Source organism: Notamacropus eugenii, chromosome 3 (assembly GCF_028372415.1).
Source record: "Notamacropus eugenii isolate mMacEug1 chromosome 3, mMacEug1.pri_v2, whole genome shotgun sequence".
NCBI classification, from domain to species: domain Eukaryota; kingdom Metazoa; phylum Chordata; class Mammalia; order Diprotodontia; family Macropodidae; genus Notamacropus; species Notamacropus eugenii.
Window position 1 is genome coordinate 397,120,896 of NC_092874.1, and position 27,575 is coordinate 397,148,470.

At 37.4% G+C, this 27,575-nt stretch overlaps 1 protein-coding gene across 4 annotated transcripts in view; it reads right to left on the minus strand.

Moving 5' to 3' along the window:
• Positions 1-27,575, minus strand: part of LOC140497225 (phospholipid-transporting ATPase ABCA3-like) — a 192,015-nt gene that overhangs the window by 69,974 nt on the left and 94,466 nt on the right. For all 4 annotated transcript variants that reach the window (XM_072597904.1, XM_072597905.1, XM_072597902.1 and 1 more), the window contains 2 exons: positions 14,215-14,419; positions 11,584-11,887 (listed from right to left, as the gene is read on the minus strand). In XM_072597904.1, the coding sequence (XP_072454005.1) occupies positions 11,584-11,887; positions 14,215-14,419 (509 nt within the window). The remainder of the gene's footprint in view (positions 1-11,583; positions 11,888-14,214; positions 14,420-27,575) is intronic.

A 27,575-nucleotide genomic window follows, 5' to 3' on the forward strand; every position in this document is an offset into this window, starting at 1 on the left:
TTGATACTAATTACCACGGAAAAATAGGGCAGCTAGGTGGAACAGTGCACAGAATACCAGTGCAGGAGTCAGGAGGACCTGAGTTCAAATCTCATCCCAGACACTTGACACTCACTAGCTGTGTGACCTTGGGCAAGTCACTTAACCCCAACTGCATCATCCTGGGTCATCTCCAGTCATTCTAATGAATATCTGGTCACTGGATTCAGATGGCTCTGGAGGAGAAGTGAGGCTGATGAGCTGCACAGCCCTCCCTCACTCAACACAAGTCAAGTGCAACTTATGTCATTATTTCTCTGATGGCATGGTCTATTTCGCCAACGAAGGACGAACACACACACAGACACACAAACAGACACCCAAACAGACACACACACACACACACACACACACCATGGAAAATAAACAACTTTAAAGAGAAGAAAAACTCTGAATTAGGTACTAGGCCTCCTTGATAAAAAGGAAGGGGGAAGGGAGATGAGGCACTTCACTATTTGCAAAAAATGTAAGTTAGGGAACGAACCCACAGGAGCATGGTAGCAGTCTGGAGAATCCAAAGCAGAGCCAGGAGAGATATGAAGGATGGCTGGCCCAGTTTCTTCCTCAAAACGGAGTTTCCAAGAGGGATTCAATAATGGGAGAAAGGGTCTTTTGGGGGTATAAGTATATTTCAGGGTGAAATATTCTTATTTCAGGATGAGGCACTGTGATAAAATTCAGAGAGTTAGAGGGAGAACAAGATCACGGACCCTTTTGACAGTCTGGTGAACCATAAACCATATGAGGTCAGACAGGTGTGCAAGGCAGCAATATAATGCAGCTGATGTTATTATATAGGCATAATTCTAGGACAAAAGCAAATCAGCAAGATCAAAAATTTTCATAAAACAAATACAAACTCAGAAGTGCAGTAATAAAAAATATATCAATGAATACATGTGATTACATGGAAGGCACACATTATACTGGAAAACAGTATTATTCTTTAGTTAGATTTTCTGACCATTTAATTAATGTGTTACATTACTTTAATGGCAAAATTTTTATTAAGAAAATAATACCTCAAGATTATAGAAGCAGTGAGTTATAATAGTTAACCTAATCTGATTACAAAATAATAATCTGCCAATGACCTTTAAAAAAAAAGAATTTTTGTCAAAATGCTCAGTGATCTATATACTAATTCATCTATCTGTCTGTCTACCTGTCTATCTATCAGCTCTCTTTGTGTGTATACACATACAAAATTTGTATTTTTGTTGTTAGTTTGGTTCAGTGGTCAAATATGCTTAGTGCTACCATGAAAAATAAGCCTCCTAACAACTACAGAACTACTTCATAAACCCAAACTTGTGGGAAATACATGTTACCTAGCAGTATTATTTTACTCTTTTGGGGGGCCTGCAACCTAGGAATCTTCAGCTCAAGTACCAGGCAGAAAACGTATTGCTTCTCCCTCTTCTAGTACTTGAAGTTGTGGTTAGGGGGTTATGTTACATAGAGTATTCTTCACTTAGAATGCCTGCTTCTGAGCCACTGTTGTAGGCAGTTTTTACATGACTGACAGGCAAAGTATCTTCTTGCATAAAATTCATCGAAGTGAGTGACAGCTTTTACTTGCTCATCAGGGAGTTCAACCAATTCATCTATGGGCAGTGCAGTCTCTGGGTCTATTCTGTAAATCTGCAAGTTACCCAGTTTCTTCACAATCAGATATGGAGTATCTTTCTATAGGTCTGATACCTTGTGAATATCCCATGAAAACTTAAATATTTCTTAGCAAAATTCTGTCACTTTGTTGCATTTTGCTAACAAGCTCAGGCATGGCACCTTCATTTTTTTTTTCTGGCAGTGTTCCTTCGGCCAAATGTGCAGTTAGGTGGTAAGCTTTTAGCTTTTCACTGTTGAGGGATGAACTGGTTGGGTCTACAGTCTCTTAATTCTCTGAGAACATAAAGTACAAATTAGAAGGCAGACATGACTCATCTTTAAAGATATGCAAATGAGGTATAAAGCTGGTAAAGCCGGTAGCATCAATCCTGGAAGAATTGTATCTGTATACCAGGAACTATCTATTGATATTTTTCTTCTGATTTCAGTATCCCTAACATATTTAAAAGGGTTCAGTTAAAATGTTCAGGTTGTGAGTCCCTAGGAGGTTGGTAAGATATAGTTCTAGACTTCTTGTTGCCAACCAAGATGGTATTTTGAACAGTGACCTTTCAAAGTTTTTTGCCTTGGTCTAAAAGGATCCTTGAAGCAAACAGATACGTTGAGAAATACTTCTCTTATGATAATACTTGAACAATCATGGAAGTAAGCAACTAGGTGGTACAGTGGATAGAGTGCTGGGGCAAGAGTCATAGACTTGAGTTCAAATCCAGCCTCAGAAACTTACTAGCTGTGTGACCTTGAGCAAGTCACTTAACCTCTGTTTCCTCAACTATAAAACAGGGATAATAACAGTACTTAGCTTGAAGTATCATTGTGAGGATCAAATGATATAATAATTGCAAAACACTTAGCACAGTGCCTGACATAGTTATTATTTCAGTCATATCTGACTCTTTATGACCCTGTTTCGGTTTTGTTTTTGGAAAAGATATTGGAGTGGCTTGCCATTTTTTTTCTCCAGTTCATTTTACACATGAGGAACTGAGGCAGACAGGATTAAGTGACTTGCCCAGTGTCATAAAGCTATTAAGTGTCTGAGGGCAGATTTGAACTTAGTAAGGTGAATCTTCTTCACTTTAGGTCCTTTCCTGGCACATAGTAAGTACTGTATGAAGGTTAATTAATTTTTTCTCTGATTCTTGGTTGGGCATGATTGTGCTTACCTTGTGAACTTAGTCAACAAACATTTATTTAAGGCTTACTATGGGTTAGGTTCTTTAATAAGTTCCGGGGATACAGAAAATAAACAGTCCCTGCCCTTGAGGGAGTCTAATGGTGAGACAACATGCAAACAATATGTACAAATAAGACAAATTTGAGATAATTAGGCACTCATACTAAGGTGGATTTTTTTGGAAGGTGGGATTTTAGCTGGGACTTGTAGGAAGCCAGAGAAGCTAGGAGGCAGAGATGAAGAGGGAGAGAATTTCAGACATGGGGTACAGCCAGTGAAAAATGCTCATTTGGAGACATGTCTTGTGTGAGGGAGGAACAGCAGGGAGGCCAGTATCACTGGATCAAAGAATGTGTTTGTGTATGTGACAGGGGGCAGGGGAGGGGAGGAAGGGGTAGGGGAAGGGGAGTATATGGAAGACTGGAAAGGTAGGAGGGCACCAGATTATGAAAGGCTTTGAATGACAGAGGATTTCATATTTGATCCTGGAGATAATAAGGGAGTCACTGGTATTTAGTGAATAATAGGATGACAAGGTCAGATTTGACCAATATGACAGCTGTATGGAGGACAGATTAGAGTGGAGAGAGACTTGAGGCAAGGAGACCAACCAGAAGGCTGTTATAACAGTACAGGAATGAGGTAATGAGAGTGTACATGAGAATGTACGCCAGGATGGTGGTGTTGTCAGAAGAGATGGGGGTGCATAGAAGAATTGTTGTGAAGGGAGAATTGACAGGATTTGAAAACAGACTGGATATGGAGAAAAGTGAGAAAGGGTGAAAGAAGTTGAGGATGATACCTAGGCTGGGACCTTGGGCAATATAATGCCAGTTAAAGATCTCCCCCTACTCATTAATAGGCCTCAGGTGAAGCCCATTAAGGGAAGCTTGATTAGGGAAAGCTTTTCTTGTAGGAAGGACCACACCTTTTTTTAATTGCTGATGAGGCACTGGCTCTGAAAGGTGTATATATACTCTGAGGTGAGGTTTTGCTTTGGGGGGCTTACTCTTTGGAAGAAGGTTGGTGTGCCAGATGAGACTCTGAGTATCCATTAAGGAGCCCCCAGCTTTGAAAACACAAATGTTGGTGCCTCTCTCTCTGATAACTATGTATGTATGTATGTAATGCTCAGATAGTTGGATCTGTCTGTTGATCAGTGATGTATGTATTGCTTATGGTCAGACAGTTAGAAGCCCTGTTGGTTGGTCTTTATTTCTCTGCTTGTACTTTCTCTGTTGGTATATGTGATTAAAGAAGAAAAAGAATTAAAGATCCTCAAGAATCAACTAAAAAACTACTTAAACAATTAACAACTTCAGGAAAGTTTCATAATATAAACTAAATCCACATAAATCTCAGCATTTCTATGCATTACCCATAAAGTTCAGCAGCAAGAAAAATTTGAAAGAAAAATTCCTTTTAAAATAACTGTGGACAATATATAACATTTAGGAGTCTACCTGCCAAGACAAACTCAGGAACTACATGAACACAGTTATAAAACATTGCTCACATAAAGAAAGAAAGATCTAAACAACTGGAAAAATATTAATTGCTCATGGGTAGGCTAAGCTAATATAATAAAAATGACAATTATACTAAATTAATTTACTTATTCAGTGTTATAACAATCAAACTACCAGATAATTACTTCATAGAGCTAGAAAAAATAATAACAAAATTCATCTGGAAGAACAAAAGGTCAAATATATCAAGTGAATCAATGAAAAAAAAATGTGAAGGATGACGGTCTAGCAGAACCAGATCTCAAAATGTATTACAAAGTGACAATCATCAAAACAATCTGGCACTGGCTAAGAAGTAGAGTGCTAGCTCTGTAGAATAAATTAGGTACAAAATACATACTAGAAAGTGACCATAGTAATTTAGTGTTTGAAAAACACAAAGATCCAAACTTTTGGAACAAGAACACATTATTTGACAAAAATTTCAGGAAAACTGGAAACTAGTTTGGCAAAAACTAGAGTAACATGTCACACTGTATACCAAAATAAGGTCAAAATAAGTACATGATTTAGATGTAAAGGGTGATGCCATAAGTAAATGAGGAGAACATGGAATAATTTACCTGTCAGATTATAGATAAGGGAATAACTTATGACCAAACAAGAGACAGAGAGCATCAAGGGTTGTAGAATGGATCATTTTGATTACATTAAATGAAAAAGTTTTCACAAACAAAAACCAATGCAGCTAAGTTAAGATTAGAAGGAAAGAAGAAAACTAGGAAAAAAATTTAATAGCAAGTTTCTTTGATAAAGGCCTCATTTCTCAAATATATAGGAAACTCAAACAAATTTATAAGAATTTATCAATTTCCCAATTGATAAACAGCCAAAAGATATGAATGGGTAGATTTTGGAAGAAATCAAAGCTGTCTTAGTCATATGAAAAAATGCTGTAAAATATTATTGATTAGAGAAATGCAAATGAAAATAACTCTGAGGTACCACCTCACACCTATCTGATTGACTAACATAACAGAAAAGAAAAAACATTGTTGGGGATGTGGTAAAAGTGGGATGTTTTTAAACTGCTGGTGGAGTTGTGAACTGATCCAGCCATTCTGGAGAGCAATTTGGAACTATGCCTAAAGAGCTATAAACCTGCGTACTCCCAACTAGGTCTGTATCCCAAAGAGATCAAAAGAAAAGGTAAAGAGCCTATATGTATAAAAATATTTATACCAGCTCTTTTTCAGTGGCAATGAATTAGAAATTGAGAGGATGCTCATCAGTTGGGGAATGGCTGACCAAGATGTGTTAGATGATTGTGATGAGCAGGAAATGATGAGCAGGATGCTCTCAGAAAAACCTTGAAAGACTTATATGAACTGATGCAAAGTGAAGTGAGCAGAACCAGGAGAACATTGTATACAATATTGTAATGATGGTCAACTGTGAATGACTTAGGTATTCTCAGCAACACAATGATCCAACAGAACTGTGAAGGACTTAAGATGAAAATATCATCCACCTTCAGAGGAAGAATGGATGGAATCTGAATGCATATTGAAACATACTTTTTAAAAACTAACATTGTTTTTCTTTTCAGATCTCTCTTTTCTTTCACAACATGGTTAATATGGAAATATGTTTTGCATGACTGTAGATATTTAATCTGTACCAAACTGCTCACCTTCTCAAGAAGGGGAGAGGGGAGGAAGGAAGGGAGAGAATTTGGAACTCAAAATTAAAAAAAAAATGAATGTTAAAATTGCTTTTTATGTGTCATTGGAAAAAAGATATAAACATTTTCATGTTTCTTAAAAAAATGCTATGCTTGTACCTAATACTACATTAGCAATGAGAAAGCCCTCTTGCTACCAAGAATTGGTAGTCAGTCAGGAAGATGGAAACAGAGATAATGAGTAGGATATTCAAAAACAACACAAGTTGGGTTTTGTTACCCCAGAAAATCTTCTGTATGAGCAGAAACTAAAAGAATGGCAGACTCAGATCAACCAGAGATAACCAAAAAGAGAGGGACAAAATTCATGGAATCTGGTCCAGCAAACACATTCCTCTAAAAGGGATAAAAAGACTGAGGCTGGTCACTTTGGGGATACAATACCACTGGAGTATATCAAGATAGACTAATACACATTTTGCTATAGTCATGGATAATATGGTTCCATCCATGCTAGGTATAAGAAAACAATATGAATTTGATGGTCCACTGGACCAGAACTGAGAAATAGGGCTAATGCTGGGGCTGCTCTAGGGCTCAAAGAAATTTGCTCTCCCTCACATACCTTTCCATTTGCAATTACAGAACCTCATTCAGCAGTGATCATGAGGACTTAAGATACAGTGAATCCTAATGCTTCAACAATAGATTCTAATCAACAAGGATTACAGTCCCTCTTAAGAACTTTGGGATTGAATGTGTGACATGGGAGACACTGGCACAAGACTTACCCGACATGGCATGTCCTCATGAGAAAAAGTTTTGTGCTCTGTGAATAAAGCAGAACTGAAGTAGTTCAAAAAAAAAAAATACGAGATGAGCAAATTTAGAGAACCCACCCCAAATGTTCACATGGACAACTTGTGCCCGACCTGTGATAGGGCATTCTGGGCTCATTTTGGTCTGATAAGCCACAGTCGGATGCACTGTAACTTGCCTCTAACATAGCGATGTCATTTTGGTCCTCTTCAAGAATGAATCAGGTCATTACCTCTGCTCTGACTTTACTCTCTTCCCAATCTCAAACTCTGGGTAATTAGGTCAGCATAATACTCTCCTCTGTTCTTAGTACTCCTGCTCCCTTGTCCTATTGCTGCTCTTGTGTCTTCCACTTCCACCTATGTGTCATTGAATGGAGCTAGAGGAAGTCAAGCAATTAAACTGACTGAATATACTACAAATTTTTGTCAACTAACCTCAACAAAGCAATATTTTAAATCCTAATTCCTTATCTTACTTCCCAAAGAAGTCATTCCAAACATTCTCTTCTTTCCTCAAGTCTCCTACACAGCCCTGTCCCTTGCCCTTTTAGCTGAATGTCTTGCCTTTTATTTTACTGAGAAAACTGAGAACATTCTATATAAGGTCTATTTTCTTGAACTCAAAACACCTTGCCATCATTCCCTACTCTCTCTTCCTTTCCTTCAGTCCCTCATGATGGAGCGGCCCTTTTCATTTCCAAGGTCTTTATGTGCTCTTGATCCCAGAAGACTGGTCCCTCTCCTCCAGTCTTTCATGTCTTCTTATTTATTCTATTTTTCAAATATGCCCAAGTCTATCCTACCCATAAAAAATGTCCACTACAGCCTATTATCCCCTTAAATTACTTTCCTATATCTCTCCTCCAATTCACGGTCAAATGCCTAGAAAACACTATCTATACTTGCCTTCATTTTCTCTCACTCACTTTCCAGTCTCTTGGGATCTGGCTTCCAACCTCATCACAATCAACATATTGCAAATATTTTACAGATATAATTTTATATTCACCTACCTCTTATAAACCATTGTTAGCTATTACTTAAAATTATTCAAGAGATATATTTCATGTAACAGTACACTGAGAAAAGACACAGTATAACAGGAAGAACACTGGTTTTAAATTAGAAGAAAAGGATTCAAGTCCCTATTATGTCACTTAATCAGGTGATCTTGGGCAATACATTTAACCTTTCTGAATCTATTTACTTCCCTGTATTATCAATAAAAATATGTATTCCACCTACCTCACAGGGTTGTTGTGAAGAAATCACTTTATAAAACATGTGAGTTTTCATTATTATTGCTAATGAAGAGAGAATTGGAGTCCGTTTTCCCCAATATTTATGAAGCCACAAGGCTTTGGAAAATTACGAACTAGAAGGCTGTGACTTCATTTGTAAAACAGAGCTAGTAGTAATACCATATCTGTCTAGGAAAATGAAGCATGACCTTAATGTTTCTTCTAGGTTCTGAATATAAGGTCAAGGCTATCTAGACCTGAAAGCAGATGAACTGTAGTGGCTATGCTCCATAATCTAACAAAAACAAGCAATCAGAAAGTATTCCTCAGTAGAAAGACGTTGTGAAGGATAAAATTCTGTAACTCCTATATTGTGGACCCATGATCTTACGTGGTTCGGTAATGTGCATAAAGGCCTTTGCAAACATTAAAATACTATACAAATATCAACTATTATTATTGTCGATATGGTAAAATATCAGTAAGGCCTGCTCTGGGCTGCTGAGCTAGCCTCTCGCCCCTGCCAAACTGTTTTAAATGGCGGTTGGATGTTCATATCAAAGGACATAAAGAAAGAGCTTCATGGAAGAAGTGTAAACTAAGTTAAAAATGTCCCAAACCATGAATAAGAGAAAACCAAATTCAATAAACTCTAAATTTTTACCTGACTTCCACTGAAGGTGCTATAACAAGTGCAGTTGTTTTTTGGTTAAGTCCAGCTCTCTGTGACCCCATTTGGGGTTTTCTTGACAAAGGTCCTGAGAGTGGTTTGCCATTTCCTTTTCTAGGTCATTTTACAGATGAGGAACTGAGGCAAACAGGCTTAAGTGATTTGCCCAGGATCACACAGCAAGTGTCTGAGGCTAGATTGGAATTCAGGAAGATAACTCTTCCTGACTGTAGGTCTAGCACTCTATCTACTGCATCACTTACCTGCCCCACTATGAGAAGAGAGACACATTAATAAATCATTTGGGACAGTTGTAAATTGATGTAATTATTTTGGAAAACAATTGTGAATTACACACAAAAAAATTAATGCTGCAAACTCCTGGACATATTGTACCACAGAGATTAAAAACAGAAAACACCAATTGCTTCTTTTTCTTAGGTTGGTGTGCCATTTACTCTTTCTGAAATAGATTGACTTTGCAAGATGTTCTCTCTAAAAACTGGTTATTTCCTTCTTGGCATTATGCCACCAGATGAACCACAATAATCTTGGATTATGGAACATTATGTAACAAAATATTTCTAGCAGTACATTTTTTAGTAACAAAACTAGAAACAAAGTTGAAGGAATTAGAACCAGGATAATAGTATTCAGCTAGGACCCTTTCAGTGTGAATAATGAGGCATGTATTATTGTATAATTGTATTATTCCTATTATTTGAAGTTACAGTTATATAAAATAAGATTATTGGTTCCAGCATAATGAAAATATGCAGTGTAAATTCAAATAATGTGATCAGTATACAAGATTCATTATTTGTGTAACTGAGGTCCAAGGCCCATTGATATGGGACGTTGTCATTGGTTAAAATCAACTCCCTGTACCTGCAAAAGGGTGAGGAGGAGTTGGTGACAAGGGAAGATAAAAGAGCTCCAGTCTCTTAAATCGTGTTTAGTTTCTTTAGTTTTTTTTTTTTTGGGTATCTTGAGTCATTTTGGGTTGTGTACTCACTTTTAGTGCTTCTGGCTTCCAGTTTCAAGAAAAAAGATGGCCAATGTCAACCCCCACTCAAGTTACTGAGAGGAAACTAAGACTCTGGGAAGAAGATGAACTTGAGAGGAGCTGGCAGTCTCTATCATGTCCTTATCCCCAGCTTCTGACACCAGAGACTTTGAGGAACTTCCCCTGGGGTGAGATCCAGGACTCTCTTTGTTCCCATTGGGAGAGCTCATTTATTCTGTATCGTCTGTGATATATCCTCCAAAGTATATTTCCTCTGATTTCTGTTTTGCTATTGATTTGGATAAATAATGCTATGTGTGTTCATTGCAGAACTGGCATTAGGTGGAAAAGGGATCAAGCCGAGGAAATAAAGCTTAGAATCTTTCTTTACCCCAATTAATGAACAGCAGTCAGAAGCTTAGCTTGAACCTGAAAACCACATACCCCTAGACTAATAATATTTAAGTGAGCAGATAAGATATGATTTTAGCCTGATAGTCCCTTTCTCTACAGACAGCAGAGTGGCCAAGTTTTTGGCCCCACCTCATGCATCCCCTTCTGGTATTATATAAAGTAAGACGGAGAAGAAGCTAGAGATGTTTATTTTGCCTCGCTTTGAGACATGCAAAATGATACCTCCATGCTATACACTGGAGAGGAGGGATAGCCTCATTACATTTGTACTAATTAAGACGTAGCTGTACACAATGATTATAATAATGCAAATGAAAAACAACCCTAAAAAGCAGGTGAAATTAGATTAATTGTAATGATCAAACTTGGTCCCGTAGAAAAATAATGAAATATTCTTTCTTTTTTTGGTAGTGATATTTTGTTTACTGTGTTTCTTTATTACAAGGAAGAATGCATATGGGGGGAAGAATATCAGGAAATGACTATGATATAAAAAACAAAAGCAAGATAAAAATAAATGAATTCTGTGAGCAGTATTTGTATAAAATAAGAATGAATGATATGTTAGTATCTATTGAGTAAAAGCAAATACAGATTAGTCATTTTTATTAATAGTTTCTAAAATCTCTTATCCCTAAGACTAAAATCATCATCTTTTCCTGTATTAAAAAATGTATATAGTATACCATGGGCTGAGAATCATACAGTGTTATTTCAATTTCATACCCTCATCCCCAAATAGACTAATAAGAGCCAACACATAACTCTTAATGCATATAACTGGAGTTGCCTTATCATTTTTATCTTGATTACCTTCCTATGGAAGCAATTAGACTATATTTGAAGAAAAAAATTAAATTACAGAATCATAAACACTTTGAATAAATCCAACTTGGGGAGCTGTGATTTCAAAATGAGCTGGCCCTAAGAAACAACGCCATGGAGCCTTTAGCCCACTGCCATCTAAAGACTCAATCCAGGAAGCTGAAGCACTGTATCTAGCGCTACAAACCATGAGACTGTGCACAATGAGACACTGTGAGATTCTTAGCACAGTACTTTTCACACAGCAGCTGCTTAACGAATATATTAGTAAGTTGAACTGTCAGACAACAAGCGTTTATTAAAAGCTTACTAAGTGCCAGGCGCTGTGTTAAGGAGTGGCTATACAAACAGAAGCAGAAAGTTCCTGCCCTCAAGGAGCTTAAATTCTAGGGCAAAAAGATAACATGTAAAAGGGAACTGAAAGGGTTGTGGAGAGAGAAGGTACTTGGCTCAGGGGCACCAGGCAGAGAAAGTCCTATGGAAATGACTTAGCAGTGCAGCCTAGAGATGGATAAAGCCATAATGGGGCTGAGTCTCCTCCTTCAGTTGAAAGTTCTTGGAGGAGCCAGTCAATCAGAAAGTCCTCCCCTCTATGTGATCCTTACCTTTCACCATCTGGGGCACTTGTTTCTCATCCGTTAGTAAAACCTGAATCTGTTCTCTGAATCGCCTACTTATTTCAGTATGTCCAGAAACAGAGAAAGGCACAATGGTTCGGCCGTACTTTTTCAAACTCATCTCTAATGCAGGATCATCCCGCACTTCTGAATAGAAGGTGATGGCTCTCAGAAGTATGGCAGTAAATGTCAGAAGTACTAACATTTGCAGCAGTATTAACTTCCAATTACGCAAACTGAAGGTAGCCCTCTTCACTAACATGGCATAGAACTGCTGACTGTAGAGATAAATCTAAAAAGCAGAGAGAAATAAAGTATTATAATGGTTACTGAAACAGAATTTGACAGTTGGAAAAGACCTCAGGGGTCATCCTGTTGAACTCAGATGCTAAAGGAATACCTCTTGAAACATACTCAGCAGCAAGATATTTACACTTGAAACCCCTTGTTTACAATATGACTGTAATTTAATAGTAGTCAAAGAACAGAGAGATATTCCTGAATAGAGTGCCTTGGCCAACACAAGTAGTGTAGTAGAGATAATCAAAATAAGCAGACTAGACTAAAAACTTTCTGCTTATGTTTTATCAAAAAATATTTATTAAAAGATTGATTTCTGAAATCACCATTTATCACAGACTCAAAAGATTAAAAAAAACAAAACAAAAACAACTCTTCAAGTCAAGGACAAGAACTCCCCCTGAAAATACAGCAGCATAAAGAAAAGGACAAAATCCTACTACTTCTCTCGTACAAGCACAGTTATGATATGGCACAAACGAGTAATTCCCACAAAACCTGCACATGCCAGCTTCCACCACCTGTTTTTACCACATGCAAATGGTGCAGTTTGTGAGACAGAAAAAGCCCTGGCTTCTAGCTTTAGCTTTACCATCAACTAGCTGCATGTCCTGGGGTAAATCACCTCTCTAGACTTCAGTCTCCCTATTTATAAAGTCAAAGAGTGGGATTCAAGTTCTTATAAAGACCTTTCTAGTTCTATTTATCTAGAACACCATGCCCAAACTAAAAAAAAGTTTTAACTTAAAAAGGGGTTCTTAATCTTTTTTTTTTTTTTGTATCATGGACACCTCCGACAGTTTGGTGAAGTTTATGGACCCCGCCTCAGAAGAATATTTTTAAATGCATACATAAAATGACAAAGGAAAATAATTATATTGAAATCAAGACTCAGTCAGGAAACGTAAAGTGCTGGGAACACAAAAACAGATTAAAGGCAGTTTTTTCTCTCAAAGAGCTCACAATCTAATAGGGGAGACAATGAGGAAAGAAATATGTACAAATAAACTAGATACAAGATAAGTGGGAAGTAATTAAAAGAGGATTAAGAGCAGTTTAGAAAGGTTTCTTGTAGAACAGAGGTGTCAAACCCTTTGCCCACAACACTAAAGGAGTTGCCCAAACAAGATTAAAACGTAAGTAGGAAATATTTAACAAAATAACTAAAAATACAATAAAACCTAGATAACATTACATTTTCAAACTAAGTCAATATATAGCCTGCAAGAATTTTTATGTACCAATGAAGTGTCCACGTTTCTATTTGAGTCTGACACCACTGCTAATAGAGAGACTTGAAGGAAGGCAGGGAATTCAGGAAGTAAAGAAGAGGAGGAAGAGCATGGGGGACAGCAAGAGAAAATGCCTGAAGCTGGGACACTAAGTGCCTTGCTTATGAACAGCAAGAAAGTCAACATCAATAGATCAAAGTGTATGTCGAATGGACTAAGGTGTACGGAGATTGGAAAGGTAGGATGGGGCGAGGTTATGAAGGGGTTTGAACACCAAAAGTGGATTTTGTATTTGATCCTGTAGGTGACAGGGAGCCACTGGAGTTTACTAAGTATAAGGTAGTATGCAAATAAACACTGCATAGAGTTCCAAAGATTCAGGCATCCAGGAAAATGACAGTTACAATAAAGGGAAGGATGATTTTTCCCACTTGTTTTTTCAGTCATGGGGACCAAGCCATGAATAATCATTTCACATGTCAACTTACACATGCATCAGAGGATGCCAATAAAATAAAAATTGAAACAAAAATTCTAATTCATCTGAAATGAAAATTTATCTTAAAACTGTTCAATTTCCCTTTCTTTGAGTTCCTAATAAATAATGTAATGATTAATTTTAGCTTGTTGCCTCAAAGAAGCTTTCCTTTTTGGAGAATTAATATACTAGCCTTTAGATATGTAAAAGTTAAAGTTCAACATGTAAATACAGGAACCCATGTGTTTAATTAGCATGAATCACTTTAGCTAACTCAAAATTGCTTACTAAACTCTGGAAGAACTAGCAACTAAATTCTTGGATGACAACTAAAAAATCACATTTTAAAGTAAAAATATATAAGCCAGAATGATGACACCAGTAAGAACAGCAATATAATCTTTGCAAAAGTTTTCCTTATAATGACTTATTATGATGTAGCCCTGCATCATGAAGTTACTTGAACAGCACAGAATAACCAATATATCCTAAATCTGGCTGAGTATTCCATAGATGATATTTCTAACTTTGTTTTTAGTTCAAATACTGAAATCCAAACATGTGCTAAGCAAATCTTTCAGGCTCACAGTTCCAAGCAAGACTGCTTACCCCTGTATTGAATTTGACAGAGTGGTAGTGGTGCTCATGCTGCTGCTTCTCATCTTTTTTATCTTCTTCATCAGTGTCGCTAAGATAAATACCCATTTCATCTCCTTCTAAAGACATTCTGCTGGCTTGTCTCAGGAACTCTTTATTCGAGGCAGACAGTTGGATGGCTTGGAGATCCATCTTGGAATCTACCATCTTACCAACCCTGTACCAAAAAGCATTTCACTTTAGCTGGAACTGACAGTTAATTGTATTTGGGAGGCTGTCAAGGTAACTGATAAAACACTAAATAGTACTTTTAGTAGGACATGCAGCAGAAATAAAAAGGGATAATTTTTCAACACATCAAAAACAGGGAAACCTTCTAGTTACTAACAAATATGGAGATATCTGCAAAATATATAATTAAAAATGACCTCTGCAATTGAAAATCTAGCTGCATTTTGTATGGCAAAAAATCTCTCAGGGATATACAGTGGGTCTAAAGTTCATGAAAATGCTTAAAAGGTCTTTGAGGAGCACATATGGTAGGTCTTAAAATCATTTAGCTATTACAAAGTCAAAATAAGAGTAAAGAAATTATAAAGTTTTATATTATATTATCCCTGATTCTTTAATGGACTATATCCATTGCTATATAAATGCTTCTGTGCTTTCTGATCTTTTATCTAGCTGTAAAAAATTAAGTCCATTATTCAAGAGCAAAAAGGATGAAGTTAATTGGAAAGAATTTGTTTTAGCAATCCTGCAGGAATGGAATGGACACAGGTTATGAAGAATGACAACAACAATGAAAAGTACCCTCCACAAATAATGAAGAATTTTACTTGGAAAATTTTGTTTCCATCTTCACTTACACCTTGAATGACTTAAGCTCAATACAAATCAGTCTACTGACAATTTCATTTCCATGAAGAATTCTATCATGGAAGCACTGAATTTCAGTTGGAAGGGACATCAGAAGATATGTAGATTAACCCATACCTGACCAGGAATCCCCTCTATAAGATTAATTTGCTTCTGTGTTACTTTCAACTGATGTTTCTAGTTCTTCTCCCTATAGCCAAGTATGACAAGTCAAACAAGGACTTTAATGCCAAACTTTCCAGTATTCTCTTATCCCCATGAATTTCTACTATTCCCAACCAACCTGCTAACCCCTTTGCCTAGATCATCTCATCCATCTACTTCTATACTTGTATTTCAGAGTTATATAAAAGAAAGTCCTCCAACTGAATACACATAAACTATTAATGGTTCACATTTTTCTAATTTCAACAAGGAACTTACCACTGTAAGGAAATGTTTTCATTTAGTCTGTGCTCATATACATACATATCTATGTATCACTTGCTTGAAGTTTTTCTTTAAATCCTCAGTTCCTCACTGATTTTATATTGTATTTCATTAGTGTATGCATGTATGTATATGCCTGTGTGTGCATCATTGCACACACGTGTATGTGTGTGTGTGTGTGTGTGTGTGTGTGTGAGTGTGTGTGTGTGTGTGTGTGCAGGCGAGAGGGAGAGGGAGAGGAAAAGAGAGAGAGATATTCCCCTTCAACAAACAGTCCATATCCAACCATATCCATGACTGCATTTATCTTTTAGGCTCTCTTGTGCTCTTTGAGAGGTGTTAAAAACTTCCATTTATGCTCTACCTCAATTACTCAATAGACAAGCATTTATTAGATGTCAGTAGGTCAACAAGCATTTATTAAGCACTTCCTCTGTGCTAAGGGCTGGAATGCAAATACAAGCAAACAAAAGACAGTTCCTATCCTCAAGGAGCTTATATTCTAATGGGAAAGACAACAGAAATATGGAAGCTGAACAGGTAAGGGGAGAGGGAGGTATGTTAAAGTTCAGAAGGCATCCTGGTGAGAAATGAAGAGACAGCTGGCCCAGGTATCTATAAATGGAGCTTCTGTGGGGTGGGATACTTCCGAGAAGCAAATTCCAGGCTGAAGTGATCTTGGAGAACGAAGAGGTGAAATTCCTTTTAGATGCTAGGGATATAATTACAAAGAATAAAATAATCCCTGCTCTCAAGGAGCTTATATTCTATGGGAAGCAAGGAAGTTGTTTCCACAGAGTTGTGACCCAGCACGGTTAGGTAGAGGTCAGAAACTTGTGTGCAGGCTTGATGAGTTGTTTGAGGGAAAGCCTGTCAGAGAGGAGAACATGCAGTCATATGGCAATGAATGGTGTCGCAGGAGATCCAAAATTCAAAATGGTATAAGAAGCTTCCATTGCTCTGAATAAGTTGTAGTCTTCCTGTATCCTTATTGGGAAGCTACCTGTTCATAATGAACATAGAAGGCACTCCTTCCTCTGAACTCCATTTTAATGAATTTTCCTTGATATCCTTTTGTGTGTCAAGCTCCTATCTAACAATTTGGCACCCAACACGAGGCCTGACTTGCTGACTTGAGGGAGTGAGATAAAACACAGGGAGAGTGTTCTTGTAAAAAAAAAAAAAAATTTTTTTTACATTCCCTCTAAGTTAAATCTACTCCATGTAAGCACATAACTCCAAACCATGGCAGGGAGTTGAGAGGAATTGGGGAGGAAACTTGACCGCTGACCAGGTAACTTGGTCTACCTTGCAAAGATTAGGACACCCCGTGATTGGTCTTTTACCGATGGAGTGAAGTTCAGCGCGGCAAACCCTTTGTTGGTCATATCCCTGTCCAGGAATTTCCAGGTTGACCCCAAGCTAACGAGTTAACTTGGACAGTGTCTGCAGAATTCGAGTAATGGTGAGGAATTAAAATTTGAAAGTGATGTGTACTATAATGCTTTGTTAAATGTCATCTGTATGTGTGTTTGTGAACTGTTTCATAATGGTGTTAATAGAGAGTAGAAAACCTTCTAAAAAAAAAAACTTTCTTTCTGCACTCTAAACTCTGGCCAAGTTTTTGAATGTGAAAAGAAAGATAAAGGAATACAGAATCTCTTTCCCTCAGAATGCTCTTTGTAGTGTATTCAGCTTAAAAAAAATGTGGCTCTTTTGATAAGTTGAACTGTTAGGCTCTTAACCTCTAAGGTTTCTTTTTTTTTTAAGGAACAAAGAGGCTGGAAGAGATCAGTGGGTATTTGGTTTATTTGAAACGTAAAGGGAGAAAGATTTGGGTGGGACAGAACAGTATCCATGTGCTCTTTACCCTGTGCACCAGGGGAAGTTACCTCCTTGCCTCCCAATCTGATTCAAAAGCTGGAATGGGACTGGGAGAGCTCCTTGTCTGGTGAGCCTTGGAGGGGGGAGGGGAGACAGAAGATGCAGTTTCAGCTCTTTAAGGAAGTAGAATAAAAAGGGATTATGTGAAGTTATGAATAAAGTTTACTTTTAAGTAGCAGGAGTATTTGACTTAAGAAAAAAAGGTTAAAATGTTTATCATTAGTGATTATAAATCCAGATTTGATAAGATTCAAGGCAAAATATTCCTGAAGGAAATAAAGAGCAGCACCTGAGAGTGCTCTTATTATCAGGATCAAGCAGTAAAAGATATGGCTATTTGGCATTTATGACTGTAAAGTGCTTGACACAAGGATGGGCATATGTTACATGCAACATTAATCTAATGTAATTGTCACAACTTTTAAATTTGGATTTTGTTACATACAGATTGGGGTTTTAAAAAGATGTGATAGAAAATGAAAATGCTGATGTTTGCTATATAATAGTAGATTTTCCATCTGAAATCTTGGCTAAAAAGATTTAATTTCTGAAGTAACTCATTCTTCCAGAATGAATATAATTAGAGAAGAAAGAACAAGCTTGTGAAAAGCTCAGCTAAAAGAAATTGCTTTATGTAATTTGAATACTTGGCCACTGGAATGAAGTACACCTCTAGCCAGAATGATGACCCCAAATCTGCCAATCAGAAAAAATCCCAAATACTGAGTACCGCACTGTGAGGGCAGATGTCCCCACACTGTATCCAAGGGCATTTCATTTGGCAGGATATGATTTACATTGTTTAGAGGACTTTTGGTTGGATAGAAAAGAAATAAGAAAAATCTCTACTGAAATATGTATGAGAATCTCTAAAAATCATTTTGGATGAATATTACCTAAATCAGGATTAGCAGGAATGATTGCATTGGCTGGAGTGATAGATTCTAATTATCAAGGAGAAATAGTCACATTCCAAAATTTAGATGAAGAACCCATACAGTTTTGTAAAAACGACAGACTAGTTCAAGTGATTTATTATTTCTTGGGAAACAATACTCCTTGTGAAAACTGATCCTTGTTGACCCGAAAACTTGGTTAGAGAAAAGGCAACAGGCTAAATGCATACATTTTATGATTTAGTTAATTAATCAATCAATTCCCTATTAAAGACAACGGTAACAAAATGCATTATGGAGCCAGAAATGTTCTGGCTACCGATACAAAGAATTGGGCAGCCTTAAATATGTTTTAGGACAAAGAAGTGTTCTGTGTCCTTCAGATTTATGATCTCCATAAGTGACTAACTAGACCATTAGTAAAGGAATTTCTTAATTGCATATGTTGTAAATACAATAAGATAACAGAGTTTGACAAAGTTTCACATAGAAATTACGACCCAAGATGTCTGTGTTTTCTTTACCATTAACATGCCATAACATAGTATATGTCTACAAATATTAAGATATGGAAAATGTCCCATTATTCAAGATAGTGTCTTAGGTTAAAGGTCTCTTAAGGAATGTTAAGTCAGCCCTGGTAGGCTTTTGTTGACATAGGAAGAGGCATTCTCTGAGTTTGCTTCAGAGAGAACAAAGAGATTATTCTAAAATTTTATATTAAACATTATCACCCTCCTTCCAAAATAACTAGCAGAGGATCTGGGTTCTATTGATAGAATAAAATTGTGAGTTAAACTACGGATAAAACTGAAGTCAGACAATGTTCCAAAGGCACAGAATAGCACATGGGAAAGATAACACTGTAACTCTCATTTTTTCAGGAGAAGATGATTACCAAATTGTACCCTTAACTCATGCATTCTACCATGAATGAGGCTATGATAGTGGGTTGGTGGACTCTAGAAGAACAGCTGATCCTTTATCTACCCTGCTTCTGGTTATTGTCTCTTTGTTTCTTCTTGTCTTTTTGTCTGCTAAACTTGTTTTTAGATTTGCTTCCTGTAGGCTTTTAGCCCTCCACCTGCAGATGCTTGATCACTTAAACCAGATGTCATCCCCTGTCCACAACTGTGATGTGTCACTCTTGGACCTGGCATTGACCAAGCTCAGGATGCCAGCTAAAGAACTGACCTCTCAAATGGGACCTCTTGGGGCAGGGACAGCTCTATGTCCAACTTCAGCAGGAAGAAGCTATAGAACAAGAGACCTTTGCCCCTTATTCCAAGATTTTAAGCCCCATTTGTTTGAGGGGAGAATGATGGGGTGCTTATGATCAAGCCCTACCCCAAGATACTGTTTTATGTGCTTGTTTTGTGTGATTCCTGTTATATTGTTGTAAAGGTCTGTTGACACCAGTTGCTCCATTGACCTATGTAATGGATAAGAAAGATCTTGGGGGCTGAATGTATTGTTAATGTATTTTTGCTTAATTTGAAGATCTTCCCCACCCATTAATAAGCCCATGTGACCTGCTTAAATCACATGGAAGCCTAAGTCACATGTGGTAGGAAGAGCTTGCTGAACAGGTGGAAGAGGAAGGGTAGAGCAGCGCTCGGAGGAAGTTGGTGAGAGCAGTTAGGGCAGAGGAGAGAAAGGACATAGGCAGGCACAACTAGTCTTGTGAGTGTTTCCCTGTAGGAAGGCCCCAGAAGAGGGGAGAAAGCTTGGGAATAGTATTGTCCCCTACACTGCTCATGTGTATTGACTTCTTGGTTACTATGATGGATTTGGCTTTCTGGTGTCTGAATAAATGTTTTCCTTCTGCCTTTTATCTGGAGAGTATGTTATACTTTTGATTCAGAACTACACAGCATATTCATAGTCACTGTTGGTGTTGTGGATATTGCCTTGGTGATACATTGTAGGCAAGTCACTTAATTTCTCTTGGCCTCAGTTTTCCTTCTGTAAAATGAGGATATGAAAAGCACCTGCTTTATATGATTTTTGTGAAGATCGAATGATATAACATATGAAAGGATTCTGATATACAAATGCCAGCTATAATTGCTGTTATTGTTGTTATTATTGCTTACTCATTTAACAATTATTTTATTTTCAGTTTTCTTTCTTTTTCCCTCCTCTTCCACCCATTGAAAAACCAAGAAAAATAAATCTGTAGTGAATATGAATGGTTATACAAATCAAATTTCAACATTAATTATGTTCAGAAAGAAATAAAATATGCTTCATTTTATACTTATCCATCATTTCTCTATCTGGACCTGATAAAGGCCTCATTTCTTAAATATATAGGGAACTGAGCCAAATTTACAAAAATAAAGCCATTCTTCAATTGATAAATGATCAAAGATGAACAAGCAGATTTCAGAAGAAGAAATCAAAGCTATTAATTACATGAAAAAATGTAACTAATCACTATTGATTAGAGATACAAATTAAACAACTCTGAGATATACCACCTCGTACCTATCTGATTGGCTAACATGACAGGAAAAGAAAATGACAAAGGCTGGAGGGGACGTGGCTAAGGCACTTTTGTTGGAGTTGTGAACTGGTTCAACTAGTCTGGAGAACAAACTGGAACTATGTTCAAAAGGCTATAAAACTATGCATATCATTTTACCCAGGAATATCATTACTAGGTTTGTATCTCAAAGAGATCAAAGAAAAGGAAAAAGAACCTACATGTACAAAAACATTTATAGCAGCTCTTTTTGTGGTGGCAAAGAACTGAAAATTGAGGAGGTGCCCATCAACTGGGCAAAGGCTAAACAAGTTATAGGATATGATTGTGATGGAATACTATTGTGCTATAAGAAATAACAAGCAGGATGGTTTCTTTAGGGAAAGCTAGCAATAACAAGCTAAGCCAGACTAATACAGATAGTCTCTTAAGTCTAGGTTACCTATAGAGTTAATGAATAGATAGATTTAGAAGACTTTATCATTTAGTAACAGATCATTTAGAACAAGACATAATAAAATAATTACAGGATTATTCTTTTTAAAGTCTAAATTCCCCTTTCCAGTTTTTAGCAAAAAGGGGTGTTGACCGGAGGCTAAGTTCCCCTTTCTAGCAGCTTGAAAAAGTTTAGCTAGAGGTTAAGTTCCATTTTCCAGTCTTAATGGAAAAGCTCCTGTTTTTTTTCTTGAGCTGCCTCTCAGTACTGATTGTTGTCCTTCATTCTCGAAGAGGACCATAATGACATCACTATGTCATTATGTCAGAGTTAAGTTTCAGTGTGTCTGACTGTGACTGATCAGACCACGAGCTCAGACTGCTCTACCACAGGTCAGGTACAAATTGTCCATATTAACATTTGGGGTGAATTCTCTAAATTTATGCATCTTGTACTTCTTTTGAGTTGTTTCAGTTCTGCTTCACTCAGAGAACACAGCACCTTCTCTGCTTTGGGTATACCAAAATGAGCAGTCCTGTGCCAGTGCCTCCCATGTCACACAATCAATTCCAAAGTTCTTAAGGGAGACCTTGAGAGGGTCTTTGTATCGCTTTTTCTGACCACCATGTGAATGCTTGTCCTGTGTCAGTTCTCCATAAAATAATCTTTTTTTTTGGCAAGTGTATGTTTTGCATTCAAACAACATGGCCAGCCCACATTGGAGTTGAGCAGTCTGAAGCAGTGTTTGAATGCTTGGCAGTTTATTTCAAGAAAAGACCTCAATGTTTGGTATCTTATCTTGCCAGGTGATCTTCAGAATCTTCCTAAGACAACTTAAATGGAAGTGATTCAGTTTCCTGGCATGGTACTGGTATACTATCCAGGTTTTACAGGCATACAACAATTTTCCAGGTCATATGACAAGATGAGGTTATGCCCCTGGAATTCAAGGATGCCTCCATTGTCCATCTCTTTCAAGGTAAAGGAAATAGACTATCATGTGACAATCATGGGCAGGGGGTCTTTCTCTTAGTCATTGCTGGCAAGATTCTTATTAGAGTTCTGCTTAGTAGACTGATTCTTCACCTGGAAGATGGTCATCTATCTGAGAGCCAATGTGGCTTCAGAAAGGGTGGAGGAATGGTCCTTTGGTGTTTGCTGCTCAACAACTCCAGGAGAAATGCCAGAAGCAGAACAGAGGTCTGTACACATTTGTGTGTACATCTGACCAAGGCCTTTGATACTCTCAGTTATGAGGCCTTATGGAAAATTATGTCAAAATTTGGTTGCCTAGAATAGTTGGTCAGCATTGTGGCGTGGCTCAGAACTCAAGGTCAGAAAAGCATCTAGCCTAGCCTGTAGAGGAATAATCAAGGCAGGAAACACAGACCATAGGAAGGCATACAATTCTGCCATTTTGAACCAACAGAGCTTTCCAGCTGACTGATAAGAGAGCACTTGAGGAAGAAACTGGAAAAGAAATAGATTTCCAAGCATTCCTGATAAAAAGACCTGAGCTGTGAAAAAATGTGAAGTTCAAACATAGGAGTGAAAAGAAGCATAAAGAGGTAAAAAAATAAAAAAAATAATAAAAAATGATGGACTAAGCAAGGATAAGCTTACACTAAAATATGGAAAGATGATACGCATGTATCTTATGAACCCTATTATCATCAAGCTTCATAGTGGCAGTCTAATTAGAAAAGGCTTGAGAGTGGTTATTCTTGATGATTCTAAGTGGAAAGGAAAGGCAAAAGGAATATACTAGGTGGGAAGGGAAAGGAAGGTGAGGGAAAATTATCTCACATAATTAGGATGTACAAGTACCTACATACATACACACAGAAGGGGTAAGGGGAGCAGCTGACAGTTGAACCTTGCTCTCATTTAACTGATTGGTAGAAAGAAGAATGTACACACACACTACTGAGTGCAAAATTCAACTTCACTTAACATGAAAATAGGAGGGAAAGGGTCAAAGGAGAAAAGGGGTGAGGGGAAATTACAGGGGAAGTAGATAGAGGGATTAATTTTAAGCAAAACAAACTTGAAAAATGTATAAAAAGTATTTGTAGCTCTTTTTGAGGCAGCAAAGGATAGGAATATGGGGGAGGTGCCCATAAATTGAGGAATGGATGAACAAGTTATGGCATAAAAATGTGAAGAAATACTATTGCATTAATCTTCTCAGCATAATGAGCAACCATGATTCCAGAGACCTACTGTAATGATGAAACATACTATCCATCTCCTGATAGAAAGGTGAATGACTCAGAATGAAGAATGAGAAAAAAATATTTTTTGGGGGCATAGCCAATGCAGAAATTTATTTTGATTGACTATAAATGTTTGAAACGGGTTTTGTTTTTCTTGTTCTCAGTTGGGGGTGGGGGAGCAAGAAGGCTGATCAGACAAATTAAAAATACCTCTTGCTTCATCTCTTCTAGGAACTTTACTTGAACTTGTGCTCAAGCTGTGTTTTCCTTTGAGACTTTGATTTTAGATATTTTGGAATCATTCTCTTCTTCCAGCATTTCTGTCACCATAGTAGCTTTTTAGGATGAAATTCTTTTTTTATTTGCTCACTATTCCAACCTATTTCCTAATTCCCAATCTGATGTCAGAGCTAGTTCTGGAGGGAAGGCCAATTAACCACTATTTTGGGGGGTACCAAAGGTTGTGTTATTCCAATATCCCAGGGACAATTCAGGGTAGTGACTAAAAGCTTTCAGTGTTTCAAAAGTGATCAATTTTAAAGCAAAGTCTAATTTTTGCACCCTTGGTCTGAGTTCTATAAATTCTTTAACATGGGTTTTGGTCTGAGCAACAGTAGATAGCTGCTTGACTCAGCCACTGAGAAACTCTGCTACCTTTAAAGCACAGAACTACACTCTTTCCCTTTAATTTGGGATTCCTAACCTAAAGCCACTGCAGCATTTTGACTGGGCTAGAAATTAAACCTGAGACCTGTCTCTGTTCTTGGGATCTGAGCCATGAAAATTGCTCTTTGCTCCTGAATTTGCTCTTCACAGAATAGGGGCTGTGGTGCACCTATTTTGGAAAGCTAACCCCTTGACAAGGCCTTTTTCTTCAATCTGCTCAGGATCTATGACTTGAAATTGTGAAGCAAGTGTCAAAGCTGCCAGATGGCACCTATTCTCACTCCCTGCAATGCCCTCGCATGGACATGGGGTTGCTCGCATATGAGTGTGGAAGTTCCTTTTGCCCCTATGCACAGCCTCTTGTAGCTCTAGACTGCTCCACCTATAACTGCTCCAGACTAAGGATCCACAGACCTTTCTGTCTGTCTCCTATACCAACCTGGGTTGGAAAAATGATTCATGACATTTTTCTGGTACTTCTCCATCAGGATTTGATCTGTCTAGATGTGTCTGGAGTAGTTTTTTTGGGAGGGAGGGAAAGATAGAAAGCTTGCTGTACTGTTTCCTGGTACTCCCTCATCTTTCCTCTGCCTCCCCACAATAACACTCCATCATACTGACATACCACAATTTGTTCAGCCATTCACTAACAGATGGGGACCCTTCAGTTTCCTGATATTTTCTTTCCTTTGAATGTCTACTTCCACACCAGAAACTAATTTTGATTTTGCTTGCAACTATTTCTTCTACAGTATTATTCTCCTCCTTAATAGTTCCCTATTTCTACCTGTTTCCCTATAAAGTTTATGATACATTCTACACTACTCTGTGTGTGTTTGACCCTGCTTGCTTTTTCATTCCTTACTCCACACTGGTATAAATCTCCTCATGCCCCCTCAATTATAAGAAACAGTTAAGTTACATCATCTTCCTTCTCTTTCCTAGAGAACTGTATTCCTTCTGTCTTTTTTTCTGTCTTAAAAATCCTCAGAACAGAATTAATCTACTCTCAGGTCCTCTGTTTTTATTTAACTCCTTCAATGCCACCCGAATACATTAGAATTCTGAAAGGACACTTGTTTCTTCTCTCTGTAATAACATGTCAATTCTCAATTATACATACCTTCCCATTGCTCAAATAAATTCAACTTTCTAGGTTTTTCTTGAAACATTCCTGTTCAGCTCTGCGATTTTTATCAGGAATTCTGGAAATTTTTCTATTCCATTAAAGGTCCATTTCTTCACCTCTATAGGTCAAGTTACTCTTGGTTGTAAGATCATATCTTTTGCGTTTTGGAATATTGTATTCCATATCTCCTCTCATTTATACTATATTTATGTGAGACTGACTGGTTTCTCGATATATGAATTCTTTCTTTCTGCCTTCTTGAAATATTTTTCATCTTTGATGTGGAGCTCTGAATATTGGCTGACACTACTGGGGCTTCTCCTTTTTGAGTTTTTTCCCCCCAAGAGAGTGATTAGTGGATTCTTTTTATTTTCACTTTGTTTTCTGGTTCTAATAGGTCTGATCGATCAATTAAACATTTATGAAGTGTCTACTATACGCAAGGCACTGGGGATAGAAAAAGAGGCAAAAGACAGTCCTTGCCCTCAAGAAGCTTCATACCTTAATGAGGGAGGCAGCATACAAATAAATATATGCAAACAAGCTAAAATAGCAGAGGGAAGGCACAAGAATTAAGTGGGATTGGGGAAGGCTTCCAGGAAAAGATGGGATTTTAGTTGGGACTAAAAAGAATCCAGGAAAGATAGTAAGTGAAGTTGATGAGGGAGAGTATTCTAGGATCAGGTAATAGCCAGAAAAATGCCCAGAGCTGAGAGATGGAGGGTCTTTTTTTGTAGACAGACCAGGAGGTCAGTGTCATTGGATCAAAGAATGCAAGATGGGGAATAAGGTATAAAAAAAACTGGAAAGGTCGGAAGCGACTATGTTATGAAGGGTTGTGAATGCCCAATAGAGCATTTTTTTATTTGGTCTTGGAGGTGACAGGGAGGCACTGGAGTTGACTGAGTAGTTGCGTAACACAATCAGTTTAGGAAAATCACTTTGGTGCATGAATGGAGGATGGATTAGAGTCTGGGAAGTTTTCACTTAGGATTTCTTTAAATATAGTATTCAGTCTTTTTTTTTTTTAAATCATCATTTTGAGGGAGACCAAGGATTCTTAAATTATCTCTCCTTGCTCTGTCTTCTAGGAGAGTTATTTTTGAAATCATAAAGCTTACAAAATATTTCTTCTGTTTCCTCAGTCTTTTGATTTTGTTCTAATTCTTCTTGCTGTCTCACAGAGTCATTGAATTTGTTTGATCTATTCTAGTTTTTCAAGGAGTTCATTGTTTTGGTAAGCTTTATCATTTTTGTTCTATAGCTTATTTTCCTTCTAATTCTTTCTGTTCCAAGTTTCATATCATTTGCTTTTTTTTTTGCTTCCTTTCTTCAAGATATTTATAGAGTCTTTTTTTTGAAAATACGTTTTTCTTTCAGTCTTTGCTTTCAGTTGTCATAGGGTTAATCTCCCTTTCTAGGCCGGATTCTTGGTATCTCTAAACCTGTCATAATACTTTACATAGTAGCCTACATATTTTTCACTTGTTCACCTTTCCGACTTTATTTCCTAAATGGGGATTTTATGCCAAGGCCAGGCTCTGCCTCTTGCTGCACTTTTGGGGTAGCATGACTGGTCTTATTTACTCTCAATCTGGGTCACCTGTCTTTCCATGTTTATCTCTACCTCTTGGTGTTACAATGCATTAGTTCAGAGCGATGAATCTCCAGGGTCCTATGTTACATTTCAGGATAGAGTGCTAGGGATCTGGAGTTGCAGATCACAGGTTGCTGCAGCTCCCGTGGCCTCAAGGCCACATGTGGCTCTCGAGGTCCTCAAGTGTGGTCCTTTGACTAAATCCAAGCTTCACAGAACAAATCTCTTTAATAAAAGGATTTATTCTGTAAAATTTGGACTTAGTTAAAAGGCCACACCCAAGGGTCTAGAAGGCCACATGTGGTCCCAAGGATGCAGGTTCCTCTGTCCTAGACCCTTTAAAGGCCCTCACTGTGGCTTTCTGACTACCTGGGGCTCTCTTGATGCTTCTAAATAAAGATTCTTGGGGCTACAAGTGTCTCTGGCTTGGGTCTGGTGGCTTTGGGAAGCTACTCTTTGTTTTTTCTTGGCTTTTCTAGGAGTTCTCTTTCCTATTTGTCTTTGCTATTTTGGCTGACTTCTTGGGCTGTTCAGGTGTGGATGAATTCATTTACTATTGTTTTTCATTAGATTTCTTGATTGTTATTCTGTATGTTATGCTTAAGATTAGCTATCACATTAATTATTATGGTTATGATTTTAAGTTATAAATATTAAAACACAAATGTTTTTTATCAATAAAAATCTCTTATTAACAAAACAGAAAAAGAAAGGATTAATGAACTGGATATGCATTTAAAAACATTTAGAAAA